This window comes from Moschus berezovskii, chromosome 10 (genome assembly GCF_049115385.1).
Source record: "Moschus berezovskii isolate FMDL1 chromosome 10, NW_MosBer_1.0, whole genome shotgun sequence".
NCBI classification, from domain to species: Eukaryota; Metazoa; Chordata; class Mammalia; order Artiodactyla; family Moschidae; genus Moschus; species Moschus berezovskii.
This window is the reverse complement of record NC_142469.1, coordinates 38,404,684-38,422,695: the sequence shown is the minus strand read 5'-3', so window position 1 is coordinate 38,422,695 and position 18,012 is coordinate 38,404,684. Positions and strand designations below refer to the sequence as shown.

Sequence of the window (18,012 nt, the reverse complement as noted above, 5' to 3'; positions counted from 1 at the left end):
TACATCTGTTAAGTCACTTTTAGTCTATGGCTGATCCCCACCCGCATACATATTATTTTCCTGAAAGGAAGTCAGATTCAGTTATCTGGTGACATGGCTCACATTTTAAGTTGACTTACTGCTTCTGAGTGGTGTGTCTTTTACTTGCACCAGCGCCTAAAGTACAAAGCTGAATTAGACCTACAACTGTGATTAGACTCAGGCTAAATGTTTTGATAAAGGTACCTCAGAGTGCCATGTACTGCTAATTGTATCACAACAAGATGCATTTATTATTACTGTTATTTTATTGCCCCATGTTTGAATGATGCCAAGAATGATCAGTGACTTCCGGAAATTACAACTCGATCCCTCCGTTATAAAGTTGCCTTTTCCCATATGACCTGGAAGTATCTGCGGGATAGTAATTTCTTGTTCACTCACAGGACTCTTCCCCATCAGTATTTCAGTTAGTGGTTTAAGTGTCTGTTGATCATTGTTACCCAATCCGATTTTTTTCGATGTGAATAACATTTTACGACCTTACCTTTGTATTTTTTAATCAGTTTTTTTTTTTTTTTTGCCTCTAACTTAATTTAGTCCTGACAATTCTGAGAGCTATTGAAGGAACTGAGATTCAGAGAGATTGGATCATTTACCTCAGGCACATTCACTTTCTCTGCCTAAAGTGGACTTGGGGAGCACGTCCTACAATTTTAAGTGCCTTACAATGGTCTCCTGACTCTCATCTTCAAGAGATGTTCTTCCAGATGGAATCAAGTTCAAGAAAGGAAGCCTTGGAGGAACGCAGTTTCAGGGGGGTTTTATGTAATAAAGTTTTAAATTAATAGCCTTTGGCTTTCTCTTAGAGGTGATTACATTTGCTGCAGAATTATTAAGACCTTTAAGTGAAAAGTGTCAGTCACTCTGTTGTATTCAACTCTTTGCAGCCCTATGAACTGTAGCCCTCCAGGCTCCTCTGTCCATGGAATTTTCCAGGCAAGAATACTGGAGTGAGTTGCCATTCCCTTCTCCGGAGGATCTTCCCCACCCAGGGATCAAAGCTAGGTCTGCTGCATTGCAGGCAGATTCTTTGCCATCTGAACCACCAAAAAGTTCCAATTAGTAGCTAACCATGGGCTTTAATCCACTGTGATACATTCAGCAGTGCAGAACACAGAATGTGCTATGGCTGTATAATTTTTATGACCATGCAATGTGACATGAATTTTATAAGGTTTACTTTTTTCTCACAAGTCTTATGTTTCATACCTCATTAGATGTATGATAAAATACCATCTCTTTCCCAACGGAGATTTGCTGTTCTTTGGTGGGTAAACATTGATTGCTTTTTCCTTGTATGTGGTGCATACATATGTTTTCCCACAAATCTTCTCATCCTATTTCTTTGTATATTTTTTCCATTGTATGTTCAAATAATTCCTAAATTATCCTCATGTCAGAATATCACTCTGGCTTAATCACAGAATATCAGAATATGCTCTTGTTCTTGTGTCAGAAATATCACTCTGGCTTAAATATAGATCCTGAAATTTATTATTTTCTGTCCTAGGTGTATAAGTGAAATCTAGAGTAAATCTGTGTCAGAAATAGATGTGTTCCAATTTTAGAAATAGGTATTAAAGTAAAGCCATACAAAGCTTACATGTTAAGGATTTTTTATTTCTAAAAAAATTCATGGCAAGATCCCTGTTAATAATGAAGCCCGTTTAAATCTCTTAGGCTTCCCTGGTGGCTCTGATGGTAAAGAATCTGCCTGTAATTCAGGAGACCCAGGTTCAATCCCTGGGTTGGGAAGACTCACTGGAGAAGGGAATGGGAGCCCACTCCAGTATCGTTACCTGGAGAATTCCATGGACAGAGGAACCTGGTGTGCTGTAGCACCCCTGTTCATGGGGTTAAAAAGAGTCAGACATGACTGAGCAACTAATACTTCACTTCCTTCCCGAGTCTCTTGCTACTCAGAGTAAATCTTAAAAGGACCAGCAGAATAGTCATTATCAAGAGATTTTTGGACATGCAGAAATTTCAGGCCCTGCATATGAGTAAGATTTCCAGGTGATTGCTGTGCCCACTGAAGTTTGAGAAGCAGCACTTTAATCTACTGAAACCTTCATTTACAGAGCAGCTTTTGGGAGCTACTCTGATGCAATCAAATAGAACAACCTTTGCTGAAAGTGAAATAGTCTCCTCTCAGACTATTCCTTTATAGTCTAGTAAAAAGCACTTACTTAAATAATTTAAAAGAGAGAGTGGTGGAATTTCTCATAAGTTTTATGAGAAACCCTGACTAAAATATGGCTCTCTTCCTCATGTTAATTTTGAGACTAAAAGAAGGACTATAAATAAATAATTGTAATGTGGGTTTTAATGCCATTTGTGCTCCTCAGCAGTAGTAGTGTGATCCTGGGCGTGTCTTAAATCTCTGTTTCCTCACCCACAAAATGTGTAACTTTAGCAGTTGCAGCCTAAATGCTTGAGTTTCATGGTCTCCAGAGTCAGACAGGAGAGGTTCACATGCCAGCTCCTCCATGGGGCTGACAGCTCAGCTTCTCAGAGCCTCTGCTTCTTCACACATAGAACAGGGATAATAGGAAGGGCATGTGACGAAGAAAGGATGCTGTGTGCTTTCTTGGGTTGTGCTGGAATTGTCCTGTCTTAAACGATATGGGGTATGAACTTGGATGTTTGAGATTTTACTATTTATACACAGCTATTTGTATGTATGCCTGTGTGTATGAAATGTTTTATAATTTTTAAAAAGGGAATTAATAACATATTAACCAAATATGGTGATCCTAAAGATTAAATAAAATTAATATAAAGGCCCTTAGAACACTCAGTATGTCACTTTTTACAATAGATGTTTGATAAAAGCTACCTATGCTAAAGCTGAAACTCCAATACTTTGGCCACCTCATGCGACAAGTTGACTCACTGGAAAAGAGTCTGATGCTGGGAGGGATTGGGGGCGGGAGGAGATGGGGACAACAGAGAATGAGATGGCTGGATGGCATCACCGACTCGATGGACATGAGTTTGAGTGAACTCCGAGAGTTGGTGATGGACAGGGAGGCCTGGCGTGCTGTGATTCATGGGGTCGCAAAGAGTCGGACACGACTGAGTGACTGAACTGAACTGAACCTATTAGTAACAGCCTTTCACAATTAATTTTATGGGTTTTTTTTCTTGTTCTAGTAACTTTTTGGTTCTTAATAATTTTAAAAAAATCTGTCAAAGTAAAAATACCTGTGTGTATGAGGAAGCAAGAGAGAAACATTTACCATGTTATGTTTTAAAAAAATTTATTGAAGTACAATTGATTTATAATGTTGTGTTAATTTCTGCTGTACAGCAAAGTGATCATTTATATATATATACACACAGAGAATTTTTCATATTCTTTTCCGTTATGGTTTATCACAGGTTTATCACAGGTTATTAATTATAGTTCCCTGTGCTATACAGTAGGACCTTGTTTATCCACAGTTTTAACTTCAAAAACTCAGACAAACTTTGTACTTGGTAATACTGGAATTTTTGGACACTGAGAGAAAAGTCAATGTCTGGTTACAATTTATGTGGGTATCAGTAGTATACATATTTAATATGGAACCAAGTTTAGAAAATATAGCACATTGAGATGGGAAGGATTGCTCTTATTTATCCTCAGCTTGAGCAACTGCAGCGTGGACATTACATGAACATCCTGACATTATTAGTAAAGGTCAGAGCTACTTTTCTCTGACTTCCTTATCCTGAGCATCTATTCAATAGGGATAAAGCGGTCATCTTAGGTTTACTTTGCTTTACAAACAAGGGTTTTGTTTTATGTTTTACATTTGTGTCTGTGAAACTGAGACACTTCTCTCATACAGTGTGTCCAATTTGTTACCAATTTCTCTTGTAACTTAAGCACTTGTAACTTAATAACAACTTTGGGAAGTCTGACTTTGAATATCAGTCAGGTATTACAATTTCAGCATCTGGGTTTAGACCTCCAAAGTCTCAGATCCATCTCTCCACAACTATCTTCGATCCCAGAAGCACTGTTTTGGGATCTCTGTGTGCCTAGGAGTTGGCACATGTGTCCCACAGACCACCACTCCCAGGAGACACCCAATGAGCAAGGAGTTCCTTGGGAGTATTATAGCCTGTGTCCTCTGTTAGAGCAAGGGCTTTGAGATTGCCCTGAGGTGAAGAAAAGGATTCTGGGAGCTTATTTGCCTTGTAACTCTTTTTTGGTGACATGGGTGTGATCTCTGTAAACCTTCTAGGACCAAGGGGTCCATAGTGCCTACTCTGACAGATGCTGAGCTGGCAGTTAGTGGCCCTGGATACATCTTGAGGAATGCATTCCAGTTAGACTTTCCAGTAATTTCAAGCACTTAACACACACAGCCTTATTCATCTTTATCATGCCCAGTTTTGGTTGGTCATTTTGAAGGAAGATTGATACAAACTTCTTAGAATCATAGAGCCAATGAGTGTTACAATTTGGAAGAAGCCAGCTAATTCAAAATAATATTCTTGATACTTTGTGTATAGTATTTTAAAATAAAAATATAGTATTTATAACACTGAATTCTCACTGTATGCTTACCTGTATGCTCAGTGCTTTACTAGCATTGTATCATCTAATGCTCATGATAACCCTAGTTGGGCGCTATCTTTGCCTCTGTGTTGCAGATGGTGAATTGGCGCTTGGAGAGGTAAGGGCACTCACTCAAGGCCACAGAGCTTCCAAGGACAGAGGAACCCAGCGCATTGTGCTCTGCCACTTCCCAAGTATACGGAAATAGTTTATGAAACTAGAAAAACAATATGTGTCTTCCCCTGACATCCTCAACCTTTACAATGATCTTTTTTCCTTTTCATAGGAGTCACAAGACTGGGGGGTGACCAAAGAATGATGGCGTTGTTACTGATTTCACATATACCACATTAAAGAATAGCATTAAACTAGGTTTTGAGATTTTTATTTCCATTGGGCATAAATGATGCTTTTTAGTGTGTCAATATTAAGATTATTGATGTCTTTGCACACTGATGGAAATAATCTCCCATTATGTAGGGGCTCTTGGATAGGACCTCTTGAAATTATTTAATTTTCATGCATTCATATTGATTTAAGTGATTTTTTCTTTAGCTGATAGGAAGCATAGTGTTGAGAGTTCACATGGAGAGACTTGTGACAGGTCCCTTCTGTTCCCCTGCTTTTTCTTTACTTCCATATGCCTTTCATCTGCTGAGACAAAAGTGTCATCTTCATTACATTAATAGTTATACCTTTAGCACCTATTTTATACATAGTGAGAGTAAAGTTTAAGGAGATTCTTTAAGTTTGCAGAATTGTTTTGCAGTTAGTCATGTGTTTCTAGTCTATGACTGTGACTATCATCCATTATTTTTTCAGGAAAACTAAAGAGTTAGAATAATTGAAGTTGTACCATCATAACTTCTGTTTACTCTACTCTCACAAAGAATAAAAAGACTCTTCTCCCTTTGCTCTTCCATTCTTTTCCAGGCAACACATAAAGTAAAAAAGTTAAGCACAATTGGAGGGTAACAAAGTTTACAAGAGAGGATGGCTGACAGTGAAATTAGTAATAGCTTGGGAAAGCTGTTCGCCTTACCATCAGACAAAGAGCTTTGTAATAATTGCAAACTCCCTTTTGTGGTTGAAAAGATTGTAGTCATCAAGAGCTCACTTGATCTCAGACATAGGAAGAAATTTTCTCACACCCACACAGGGGTGATGGTATATGCGTTGAGACCTGTAGTAACTTGAATATTACAAAGAGCAAAGATACAACTGTAATTAAATCATGTTTCTAGAAATGGTTTCATTTGTGATATTTTAGAGCATTCTTTCCCAAATTGCAACTTAGGACCCATCTGTAGGTGGTACATTTAGTTCACTTGGCACAACCAGTATGCTTTTAATTTTAAAAAAGAAAGAAATGGAATAGAGTAGGAAATATCACAGTTCATTACATATAATAAAAAGTACTATAACATTAGGCTTTTGTTATTTACGCAGGTGTATGCATGTGCGCTTGCTTAGGTTGTGATGAAAAAAATCTTTATTCTAACTATGGGTCATAATAAAACAAGTTTGCAGACTGCTGTCTTGTTCTGTGGTTGAGTTAGTAATTCATCTTAAAGGTATTTTTGTACTAGTTGTTTAACTTCATCCAGATAATTTTCCAACAAGTGCAATTCAGTTTAAAAAAATGTTTTTAAAGCCTGAATAATTCTTTGTAGTATTGCAGAACTTAGTCCATATCAGATATGTCTTAATTTCACTTTGCTGTTAGTGGAACGTGACTTCTTATCAAAGGGAAATAGTCTTTTAAGGAAGTTATTGTTTTCCTTTCTAAGTGGCTGGAATTACAGTAGACTAAATAAATGGTGGACTCGTGTAGACAAGCATCTGGGATTTGTCTTAAGCTTATTTAGAAAATACCTTGTATAGCCATACTTCCTAAGTAGACGCCGTTAAAGTCTGAAAAAGGCATATCCGTTCATTTCAGGCATTTGGAGAGCAGATATGGGGTCCGCTGGATCTGTCACTTGACTCTCAGGAATTATTGTTAACTCACCTCTCTCTCCCTCTGACTGTGAGCTCCTTCAAGTGGGAATCACATTATACTAAGTTCTTTAAGTTTTTAGTGCCAGTTTCGGTATGTTGGTTTACAGAGACTTGTGTTCTTGCCTGGAGAATCCCAGGGATGGGGGAGCCTGGTGGGCTTCCGTCTATGGGGTCACACAGAGTTGGACACGACTGAAGTGACTTAGCAGCAGCAGCATACCTTAAGACTAATGCTGAACAGAGCCTTTAATGTTGCAAAGAACATTAGATGGATTGCGTAGTTTTAATTATGTTATTTTTCTGGTTTATATATAATTTTACTCATAGTTTAGAAGATAATAGAAATCAATTCTAATCCCACACCATAAAAATGAACACTTTAAACCTTTTTTTCCCTTCATACTTATGTATGTGGTCAATATTGTTTTAAAATTAGTTTTCTAAAACAAGGTCTTAGCTTTTCCTTAATATCACTTTGCTTGAAGACATCATAGTTTGACTCTTATGTAGATTGTTTCCAAATGCTTAGAGTTAAAATGTTTTAACATTGGGGTCGAGATTCCTTCGGGGTTTATAAAGCATTGATGAATATTTGCAGCTTTCTCCAAAATCGAAGCTTCAGATATCCAATTTTACTTCTGTGAGTTGTTTTGAGGAGGTAGAGGGTTGGTGGCTCCGGGCAAACCCCAGGATTTAGGCCCCTCATGAACCCTTCACATATTCTTCATAGGGGAGAAGTTTTCAGCCTAAAGAGAGGAGGAAATGATACAAAGTTAGTCATCATGTGCTTTGGCAATTAAATTACAGTTCAAAGGAAGAAGAAGATAAACCCTGTGTGGTAGAACTTTTAAGAGTAAACAAATTCCCTGTGGCCAAACTTCCTCCTCCCTCTTCTTGCCCTCTTCTCCCCTTGATGGTGGGTAGGTGGCAGGTCAGTGTCCCTCTCCGCTCCCACCAATGCATCACAGCGGCTCATTGTCCCGGAGTCCTCCCAACACCATGTGTAGCTCCATTCTAAACCTGATCGTATTTTTTTTCCCTTCAAGATTGACCTTTATTTTTCTTCATTTTAATTAAAAAAAAAAGACCAAAACACCTATGAATATCTCATCACCCAGCTACAGTAACCATCAACGTTTCCCCCATATTTTTCATTTATTTATCTCTCCTCCCTCCGTTTTTTGCTGAAGTGCTATGTGGCAAATCCCATACTTCATGTCATCATGTCATTTCAGCCTTACATATGTCAGTTCAGTTCAGTTCAGTCGCTCAGTCGTGTCCGACTCTCTGCGACCCCATGAATCACAGCACGCCAGGCCTCCCTGTCCATCACCAACTCCCAGAGTTCACTCAAATTCATGTCCACAGAGTCGGTGATGCCATCCAGCCATCTCATTCTTGGTCGTCCCCTTCTCCTCCCGCCCCCAACCTTTCCCAGCATCAGAGTCTTTTCCAGTGAGTCAACTCGTCGCATGAGGTGGCCAAAGTATTGCAGTTAAGAAAGGCATTTTCTCATATAACTTCAATACCATTATCACACCGAAAAAAGTGCATAGTACTCCCCTGATAGTATTTAATATCCCAATGTCTTTTTTAAAATTAGCATTAGCATTTATTAAGAAGGATGAGATGGTTGGATGCCATCATTGACTCAATGGACAGGAGTTTGAGCAAACTCCGGGAGATACTGAAGGACAGGAAAGCCTGGAGTGCTGCAGTCCATGGGGTCACAAAGAGTTGGACACATTTGAGCAATTGAACAACAGCAACATTTATTAATGGGCTTCCCCTGTGAGTCAGCAGTGAAGAATCCGCCTGCAATGTAGGAGATGCTGGTTCGATCCCTGGGTTGGGAGGATCCCCTGGAGGAGGGCATGGCAACCCACTCCAGTATTCTTGCCTGGAGAAGCCCATGGATGGAGGAGCCTGTTGGGGTACAGTCCATAGGGTCACAAAAGATTGAACACAGCGGAGGTGATGACTGAGCCCGAAAGCACACACTTATTAATAGAAATACATTGCATTTGAAAGTCTAACTTTTTAAACTTATAGTTGATTTACAGTGTTTCAGGTGTGCAGCAAAGTACAATGTTATATGTGAGTGTCAGGATTAGAACCCAGGCCCGTAACATCTGAGGCTGAGTTTTAGTTTCTAGAGCTGCTCTCTGGGATCAGAATGAAAAGAAGTATTTCACAGTCGGTCCTCTTCTCATCTCAGTCAAAGATTAGGAGCAGATGGTGAGAAACGACTCTTGCCTCTTTTAAGGAAGACTTGAAAAGTCAAAGTTGGTCAGCCTTTCAGAGCCAAGTGTGTCCTCTGCGACCCCACCGACTATGCAGTGCATGGAATTCTCCAGGCCAGAATACTGGAGGAGGTAGCAATTCCCTTCTGCAGGGGATCTTCCCAACCCAGGGATTGAACCCAGGCATTGCAGGTGGATTCTTTACCATCTGAGCCACCGGGTAAGCTCAAGAATACTGGAGTGGGTAGCCTATCCCTTCTCCAGTGGATCTTCCCTACCCAGGAATGGAACCACCCTTCGCTGTACACCTGAAACATTGTAAATCAACTAAATATATACTTTTTCAGATTTTTTTCTGTTGTAGGTTTCAAGATGTTGAATATAATTCCCTATGCTATACAGTAGGTCCTTATTGTTATTTTATATATTGTAGTATGTATCTGTTAATCTAAAATCCCTAATTTAATCCCCCAACACCACTTCCCTTTTGGTAACCTTAAGTTTGTTTTCTATGTGAGTTTACTTCTGTTTTGTAAATAGGTTTATTTGTATCATTTTGTTTCCACATATAAGTGATATCATATGGTTTTTGTCTTTGATTTACTTCACTTAGTATGATAATATCTGGGTCCATCCATGTTGTTGCAAAGGGCATTATTTCCTTATTTTGTTATAACTAGTGATATTCATATATATATATACAAAGACATGTATACACACATACACATACCATATCTTTATCCATTCATCTGTTGATGGGCATTTAGGTTGCTTCCATGTCTTGGTTATTGTAAATAGTGCTGCTATGAACATTGGGATGCATTTATCTTTTTGATTCAGCATTTTTGTCTTTTCAGGTTAATAAGTCCAGGACTGGGATTACTGGATCATGTGGTAACTTTGTTTTTTTAAGGAACCTCTATACTCTTCTCCATAGTGGCTGTACCAATTTACGTTTCCACCAAAAGTGTAGAAAGCTTCCCTTTTCTCCACACTCTCTCCAGCATTTATTATTTGTAGACTTTTTAATGATGGCCATTCTAAACAGTATGAAGTGATACCTCATTGTAGTTTTGATTTGCGTTTCTCTAGGAATTAGTGATGTTGAGCATCTTTTCGTGTGCTTGTTGGATATCCGTATGTCTTCTTTGGGGCAATGTCTATGTAGGTCTTCTGCTCATTTTTTGATTGGGTTGCTTGTTTCTTTATATTGAGCTATATAAGCTATTTGTATATATTGGAAATTAAACCTCTGTGGGTTGCTTTATTTGCAAATATTTTTTCCCATTCCATAGGTTGTTTTTCTCATTTTGTTGATGGCCTCCTTTGCTGTGCAAAAGCTTTTAACTTTAATTAGGTACCCTTTATTTTTTTGTTTACATTACACTAGGAGATGGATGAAAAGAAATATTGCTGTGATTTATGTCAGAGTATGTTCTGCCTGTGTTTTCCTCTAGGAGTGGTCTTACATTCAGGTCTTTAATCCATTTTGAGTTTGTTTTTCTTTATGGTATTAGAAAATGTTCTAATTTCACACTTTCACGTGTTGCTGTCCAGTTTTCCCAGCACCACTTATTGGAGAGACTGTCTTTTCTCTGTTGTATATTCATGCCTGTTTTGTCAGAGATTATCTGACCGTAGTGTGTGGGTTTATTTCTGGGCTTTCTATCCTGTTCTGTTAATCCATGTGTCTGTTTTTGTGCCAGTACCATACTGTTCTGATTACTATAGCTTTATAGGATAGTCAGGTCAGACAGCGTGATTCTTCCAGCTCTGTTTTTCTTTCTCAAGATCATTTTGGCTATTTGGGGTCTTTTGTGTTTCCATACAAATTAAACAAAAAAAATTTTTTTTCTCCAATTCTGTGAAAAATGACATTGGTAATTTGATAGGAATTGTATTGGGTCTATAGATTGCCCCCAGTTATCTTTTTAAAATAGTTTGGTAAGATTGGTTTTTTTCAAATTATGGTCCAAATAAGATTCCCATGGTTGTTGTGGTGTTTAAATTTCCTTTAATCTAAAACACTTTTATAAACATTTCTTTGTGCAATTCATTGTTGAAGAAACAATGTTTCTTCAGTTTCACCTAGAATGTTGCAGCCTGGATTCAGCTAATGACTGCTTGTGGTGTCGGTACAGTTGTGTTTCTACCCTCTGCGTTTCCTGTAGACTAAAGTTAGATGTAAAGGCTTGATGAGATTCAGTTATTGACTCGCATGTTTTGCTTTTTGCTGAGAGTATGCGTCATAGGTGAGGGTGTGTTGAGCACATTTTATCCCTCAGGAGACTTGTAACATCTCATGGCCTCATGTCCTCATGCTGAGATCCATCAGTGAGTTTAGATGGTGCCCTGCCTGATTCTTTGATTCTGAAGTTCTTCCTCTACCTTCTACCCAACGATTTTCCATCTATTTGTTACCGTTGCCAGATAATCTTATCAGCAAGTTGTTTTAATAGACAGATGTGAAAGACTCCAAAGAGAACTCTGATAAGATAGCAGTGCAGGTAGTTTTCCAAAATTAAACACAAATACACTTATGTTGCAAAATAAAATAAAGAGGTGAGACAAAAGTGTTTTCAAAATTCTAGAATTAGATAATCTTGGAATTGTCATCTGGCATCCACCATTGGTTAAATAGCTTTAAGGCAAGTCTATATACATCTTGTGTTCTCATCTGTGAACTGGGTCATACATTATTAAACTCTCAAACTCAACACTCCATGCTCCTTAGACAAATATGAGAACTTGGTTAGTGGATTTAGTACAAAAAGATTTTAGAACAAAAATTCTCCTTTATTGGTTATCATTCCATAGTGATCTTTTTAATGCAAGCTTCTATAAATTCTTTAATTAAAGATAAGTGGAAGAGCATACAGGATCACAAAATCTAAATAGTATAAAAAAGTATAACATAGGAAATAAAAACACCTTTGTTTTCACCCACTGCCAGTCAAATCTAACCAGACTGATAGGGTTTTTTTCCCCAATTTAATTGGAATTTTTATTCTGAGATGGTCGTAGACCACATGCAGTTGTAAGAAATAATACAAAGAGATGTTGTGTACCTTTACCTAGTTTCCCTGTGATAGTATCTTGCAAAACTGTAGTATAATATCATGACCACAATATTGAAGTTAATACATTATATATGGAACATGAATTGGTAGACTTTTAATTAACTCTTGACATCTTCCCTGTTTGTGATTCTTAATTAGAGCTAGGTTCTGAGTTAAGTGACAGAGTGTTAGGATGAGGTCGTGGGAATAGTGTTTATCTGTTGTTTTCATTTGCTTTTTTCAATATATGATGCCATATGCTTTATTTATGTTCTGCTTTATTCAATATATGATACCATAGGCATTTTCTCTCCCTAGGCACTTCCTAGTCCCTCTTTGACATATTTCTAGTTCTTTTTTCCCCCTCAACTTTATTGAGATGTAATTGACATATGACGTTGTGCAAGTTTAAGTCTGCAATGAGTTGGTTTTATATATTCATATATTTCAGAGTTATTTAACAACATAGCATTCATTAACAACCGCTGTTACCTCACATAATTGACGTTTCCTTTTTGTGGTGAAAACATCTAAGATCTACTCTATTAGCAACTTCCAATTATATACTATAGTATTGTTAACTCTGTCTAGTCCTTTGAAGTAATCAAAACTATGGAAAGACAGTTGGTTGAAAATTCCTGATGTCATCAGTATCCGTGAAATACATTTATTAGCGCTTGCCCCAGAAAACTCCATAAATAGTCTTCCATAGGTAAGAGTGAAATTGCAACTTCTGATGACAGTTGTTTGCTTTTCTAAGGAATTAGGACTTAGCAGTCCTTTTCAGGTCTTTTGGGAGAACACAGACCTAGTTTCATTCTGCTAGATTGTGAGAGGGGAAACTTTCCCAGGAAGGCACAGATCTCCCATGTAAAGTAATGATGGGAGTGTTGAAAACTTCAACTTGCTCCTATTCTGCCAGTGTCACTGGGTGAAAGGAGTTTCCTCTTGGGCTTTAGAGTAGAAGGCATTGAAAAAGAAGCATAATTACAGCCTTGAATAAAAGTGACCCCCTGGGATTTTCCTTTGTCATGACATGTCACTTAAAACTTAGAATACAATAATCATGTACAGGCTGATTCACCTGTCATTGATCCTCATTTTATATGTAGCTATGTTGTCTAGGAAAAGTTTTCGCTTTCTTTTTTCTTATTTATTTATTTTATGGCTATGCCACGCAGCATGCGCGATCTTACTTCCCTGACCAGGGATCCAGCTCGAGCCTCCTGCAGTGGAAGCGTAGAGCCCCAACCATTAGACTGCCAGGAAATTCTCTCTTCTCTTATAAAAGCAGAGTTCCATAGTACTAAGAAAAGGGACATTTAAATGTTTGACCAGTGATATCTTGGTGGCTTCGAGAGCATTATTTATATGTACATTTTTATGCAGAATTGTACACTAACTAGTTCACAAGAAAAAAAACATCAACAGACTCCAGTTTTGAGTAATCATAATGGGAAAGACAGGAGGAAGAGAAAAAACAGCATTGGGATTTTGAGTCCAGAAATGATTGGAAGGCTGAGGCTGCTATGACAGAAAGGGAAGCCCAGAGGGCAAGAAGATTTGGGCACAAAGGCTGTAAGTTTTGTTCTTACCTTTGAGGTGATAGCCATATTTCTGGATTCAGGTTCAATCCCTGGGTTTGAAAGATCCCCTGATGAAGGAAATGGCAGCCCACTCCAGTATTCTTGCCTGGGAAATTCCTTGGACAGAGGAACCTGGTGGGCTATAGTCGCTAGGGTCACAAAAGAGTAGGACACGATGGAGCAACTAAGAACAACAACACTAGTTACCTTAGTGTTGTTTTATCAGAGTGCTCAAAATCAGTGCCTTCTAAGGCGAGGCGAGTCATAGAAATGAGTGACCAGGACCTGGTGGGGAGTGAGGGCATCTATCTCTATAAAAGGACAGCTAGAATGCCTGCTGGTGTGATTGCCATGTCTTCTGGTTTCCAAGAGAAATTATGCATTAGATTTTTTTGTTTGTTTTACTAAAGCCTTTAAGAGCAGGTAAATGATTCAAGTTTTAAATCAAAACTTTGTTCCCTATGTGCTTCTGCAGCATATGCATTACTCTAGTATAATTTTCGTCTGCTGCTGCTGCTAAGTCACTTCAGTCGTGTCCGACTCTGTGTGACCCCACAGACGGCAGCCCACCAGGCTCCCCCGTCCCTGGGATTCTCCAGGCAAGAACACTGGAGTGGGTTGCCATTTCCTTCTCCAATGCATGAAAGTGAAAAGTGAAAGTGAAGTCGCTCAGTCGTGTCCGACTCTTAGCGACCCCACGGACTGCAGCCCACCAGGCTCCCCCGTCCCTGGGATTCTCCAGGCAAGAACACTGGAGTGGGTTGCCAAATTCTCAACGATTTTGAACTGACTGCCAGAGAGCTCCAGAAACATGTTTTTGCTTAGTTGCTAAGTCATGTCCAGTTCTTTACAACCCTTTGGACAGTAGCCCACCAGGCTCCTCTGTCCTTGGCGTTTCCTAGCAAGAAGACTTGAGTGGGTTGCCATTCCCTTCTCCAGGAGATCTCCCCAAAGCAGGGATTGGACCCGCATCCAGAAATATATTTTACAGCTATCACCTCAAGCATTAAGAACCAAACTTACAGCCTTTGTCCCCAAACCTGCTTGCCCTCTGGGCTTCTCTTTTTGTCTTATCAGCCTCAGTGTTCCAATCATCTCTGGACTCAAAATCTCAATGTTGTTTTTTTCTCCTCCTGTCTTTCCCATTTTAATAGGTTGAAACCCAAGTCCATTGATTTTTTTCCTGTGAACTTCCTCCTGTTTTTCATTCCCTTTCCACCCCAGCTACCCTGTTTCTAACCCTCCTCCTGCTCTGTGATGCACGTTCTCCTGCATTCTAGTTCCTATCTCGAGTCTTTTTCAAATACCGCTTTCATTATCTCTCTTCTCAAAATCCTCTGTGGGCCTCTATTACATAGTCATATAAATTCCACAACTTCTGCCTAGACCTCCAGGTTTCAGAGTAGTTTTATCTTAGCTGTCTATCTCCATTTCCCCTTGGAACTAACTTCCTGCTTCTTTAGGTCAACTTTCCTCTAATCCAAGGCTTCCTTGGTGGCTAAGATGGTAGCGAATCTTCCTGCAATTCAGGAGACCTGGGTTAAATCCCTGGATGGGGAAGACCCCCTGGAGGAGGAAATGGCAGCCCACTCCAGTATTCTTGCCTGGAGAATCCCATGGACAGAGGAGCCTGGTGGGTTTCAGTCCATGGGGTCGCAAAGAATCGGACACGACTGAGTAACTTAACACTTCCACTTTTCCCCCAGTCCAGCCTCCCAGCTTGGAATCTTGAGAGTTCAGTTCAGTCCAGTCACTTGCTCCTTTTAATTTCATGGCTGCAGTCACCATCTGCAGTGATTTTGGAGCCCCCAAAAATAAATTCTGTCACTGTTTGCATTGTTTACCCATCTATTTGCCATGAAGTGGTGGGACCAGATGTCATGATCTTCATTTTCTGAATGTTGAGTTTTAAGCCAATTTTTTCACTCTCCTCTTTCACTTTAATCAAGAGGCTCTTTAGTTCTTCTTCACTTGGGTGGGGCTGTCCCTTGACCTTGAGTGCTGGTTTGGCACAGATTCTCCCACCCCTTATTTTAATGAGGCCTCCAATACCATTTTGGGCTTCCCTGATTCAGTGGTAAAAGAATCCACCTGCCAATGCAGCAGACCTGAGTTCTTTCCCTGGGTCAGGAAGATCCCCTGGAGAAGGAAATGACACTCCACTCCAGTATTCTTGCCTGGAGAATCCCATGGACAGAGGAGCCTGGTGTGCTATAGTCGGTGGTGTCACAGAATCGGACGTGACTGAGCTACTAAATGGCAACCATCACTGTTTGGGTTGCAAGCCTCAGGGCAAGGAGGAAGTGGGATAAAAGAAGACTCCAGATGAATCCTGTAGCAGGAGAAGGCTGCCTAGGGCTTCAGATCCCCATGATGCCCTTGCTGGGGCTTCTGCTTATAGGAGGCTTTGGTCTGCCTTCTGTTACCAGCACAGAGTTTCTTCTCCAACAGACTTCTGCTTTCTCTCCCTCTGGGTAAGGGCAAAAATTCTGGTTTTGTTTCTCTGAAAGTGTGCTAATTATAGGCATTTTGTGCTTTGAATTCAATGTATGCTCCTTAATTTTGCAGCCCACCCAGTTTTACATGCTGTCAGATAAGTTGGTTGCTTTAATTTACTGGAGCAACTTGTTGGTCAATTGATTAAACTTCCCTATTCAGAAAACCTTTAGCGAATTCCTTATTTTAGTGAGAATTCACTGGAATAGATTCTCTCTTGCCCCCTTTGGCACTTTGTTTAAGCTCCTGCGATGGCAGGGGCACCTAGAATTATAGTTTTCTGAGCCTGTGACTGTCTCCCATTTCACTTTGAGTGGTGAACAGCAATTGCTACCTGCATGTGTCTCCAACAACGTCATGTCTGGCAGATGGCAAGCACGAAACTCATGGTACGTCCTGAGTCTATTGGGTGTGCATGCTCAGTTGTGTCCAACTCTTTGCGACCCTATGGACTATAGCCTGCCAGGCTCCTCTATCCATAGGGATTCATTCTCCAGGCAAGAATACTGAAGTGGGTTGCCATTTCCTCCTCCAGGGAATCTTCCCAACCCATGGGTTATATCTGCATCTCCTGCATTTGCAGGCAGATTCTTTACCACTGAGTCACCTGGGAAGCCTCCAAGTCTCCAAATCTGTGGCTGTTATTAACTGAGATATGAATGTGGGATGATTGTTAATCCCCAGTTGAATGACAGGCTCTTAAAGATAGTCTACTCAGCATGAGTCTCAGATTCTCCAGAAGCATTTTGCATACCTGACCCCATTTAATCAGGACAATTACCCCCAAAATGAGTGATTATTTTTTTTCCCTCAGTTGCAAATTTTTTCATACCATTGGCTTGCTAATAGACAAAACCACTAATGGCAAATCTGTGAATGCCAAGGGCCCACTGTGCAAGTGTAGATGGGTGGATGATTAGAAAAAAGTAATTTGATTAAATAATGTGTTTGCAAAGGGCTTACCATGCTAATACATGAAACATTTTGATCAACAATGTTCAGAAGATTAAGCTGAGAAACAAGAGATGAAATAACCTGGAATAACAAATACCGAGTAATAATTAAAACAATTTTTATTTTTAGCTTTTCTGTCTCTCTTCATAGAAGGAATAAAATACATAAGGTGAAGATTATAGTGAACTTTCTCAGCTCTCGGTAAGAATTCATTTCACTTACTTCTTGTATCCGTTTTTTCTTTACCAGGTGACGGCTGTGGGCACATAGTGACCTATAAGGACAGTGGCACCATGACATCTAAGAATTATCCAGGGACGTACCCCAATCACACTGTTTGTGAAAAGACGATCACAGTCCCGAAGGGGAAGAGCTTGATTCTGAGGTTGGGAGATTTGGATATTGAATCCCAGACCTGTGCCTCTGGCTACCTTCTCTTCACCAGCTCTTCTGATCAATACGGTAAGAAAAGAGCTCTCGCTTTCTGCGAGTGTGGGAAACTTTGAGATGTGGAGTGGAGGCAAGTGGCGTGTTCGTTAGTGTCACAGCCCGGGGAGATCAGAAGAGAAACTTGCCCTCTGTAGGCTCTCAGGGTAGTTCACATGGATACCCTTGCTTCACGAGCCGCAACAAAGACAACGGAGGAAGTATTAGCATTTTGTGTGGGTCTCAGGAGCTTAGTGGGAGTTTATGTCTTGCTGGGAAGAGAACTGGAGGTGTGTAGCATTTGGCTAAAATATCTACGGTTCATTCATTCATGTGACAAATACTCGCTGAACAGTGGTCATGTGTTCCAGTACTCTGAAGGACTAGGTGGGATATAGCAGTGGAAAGACAGAGTTCCTCTTTTCGTGGCGCTTGTATTGGTGGAGCGACAAGTGGAAAACAGCAGACAAATGCATCTATAATATGAGAGGTAGTGAGGAAGGAAAATAAGGAATAAGAAAAGTAAGTCATCCTAAGATGATATCGAGTCTGGTTCTGAGTGTGTTTGTGTTCAGATGGGATGGTCAAGAAGCCTTCTCCAACAAGAGGGCACTAGAGCAGAGAGCCAAGTGGACTGAGTGAAGGCACAATAC

General features: G+C 39.8%; 1 protein-coding gene across 1 annotated transcript in view; it reads left to right on the top strand.

Moving 5' to 3' along the window:
* DCBLD1 (discoidin, CUB and LCCL domain containing 1) overlaps nt 1-18,012 on the top strand; it is a 75,120-nt gene that overhangs the window by 8,974 nt on the left and 48,134 nt on the right. The window contains exon 2 of the mRNA XM_055433869.2: nt 17,183-17,395. Coding sequence (XP_055289844.1) covers nt 17,183-17,395 — 213 coding nt within the window. The remainder of the gene's footprint in view (nt 1-17,182; nt 17,396-18,012) is intronic.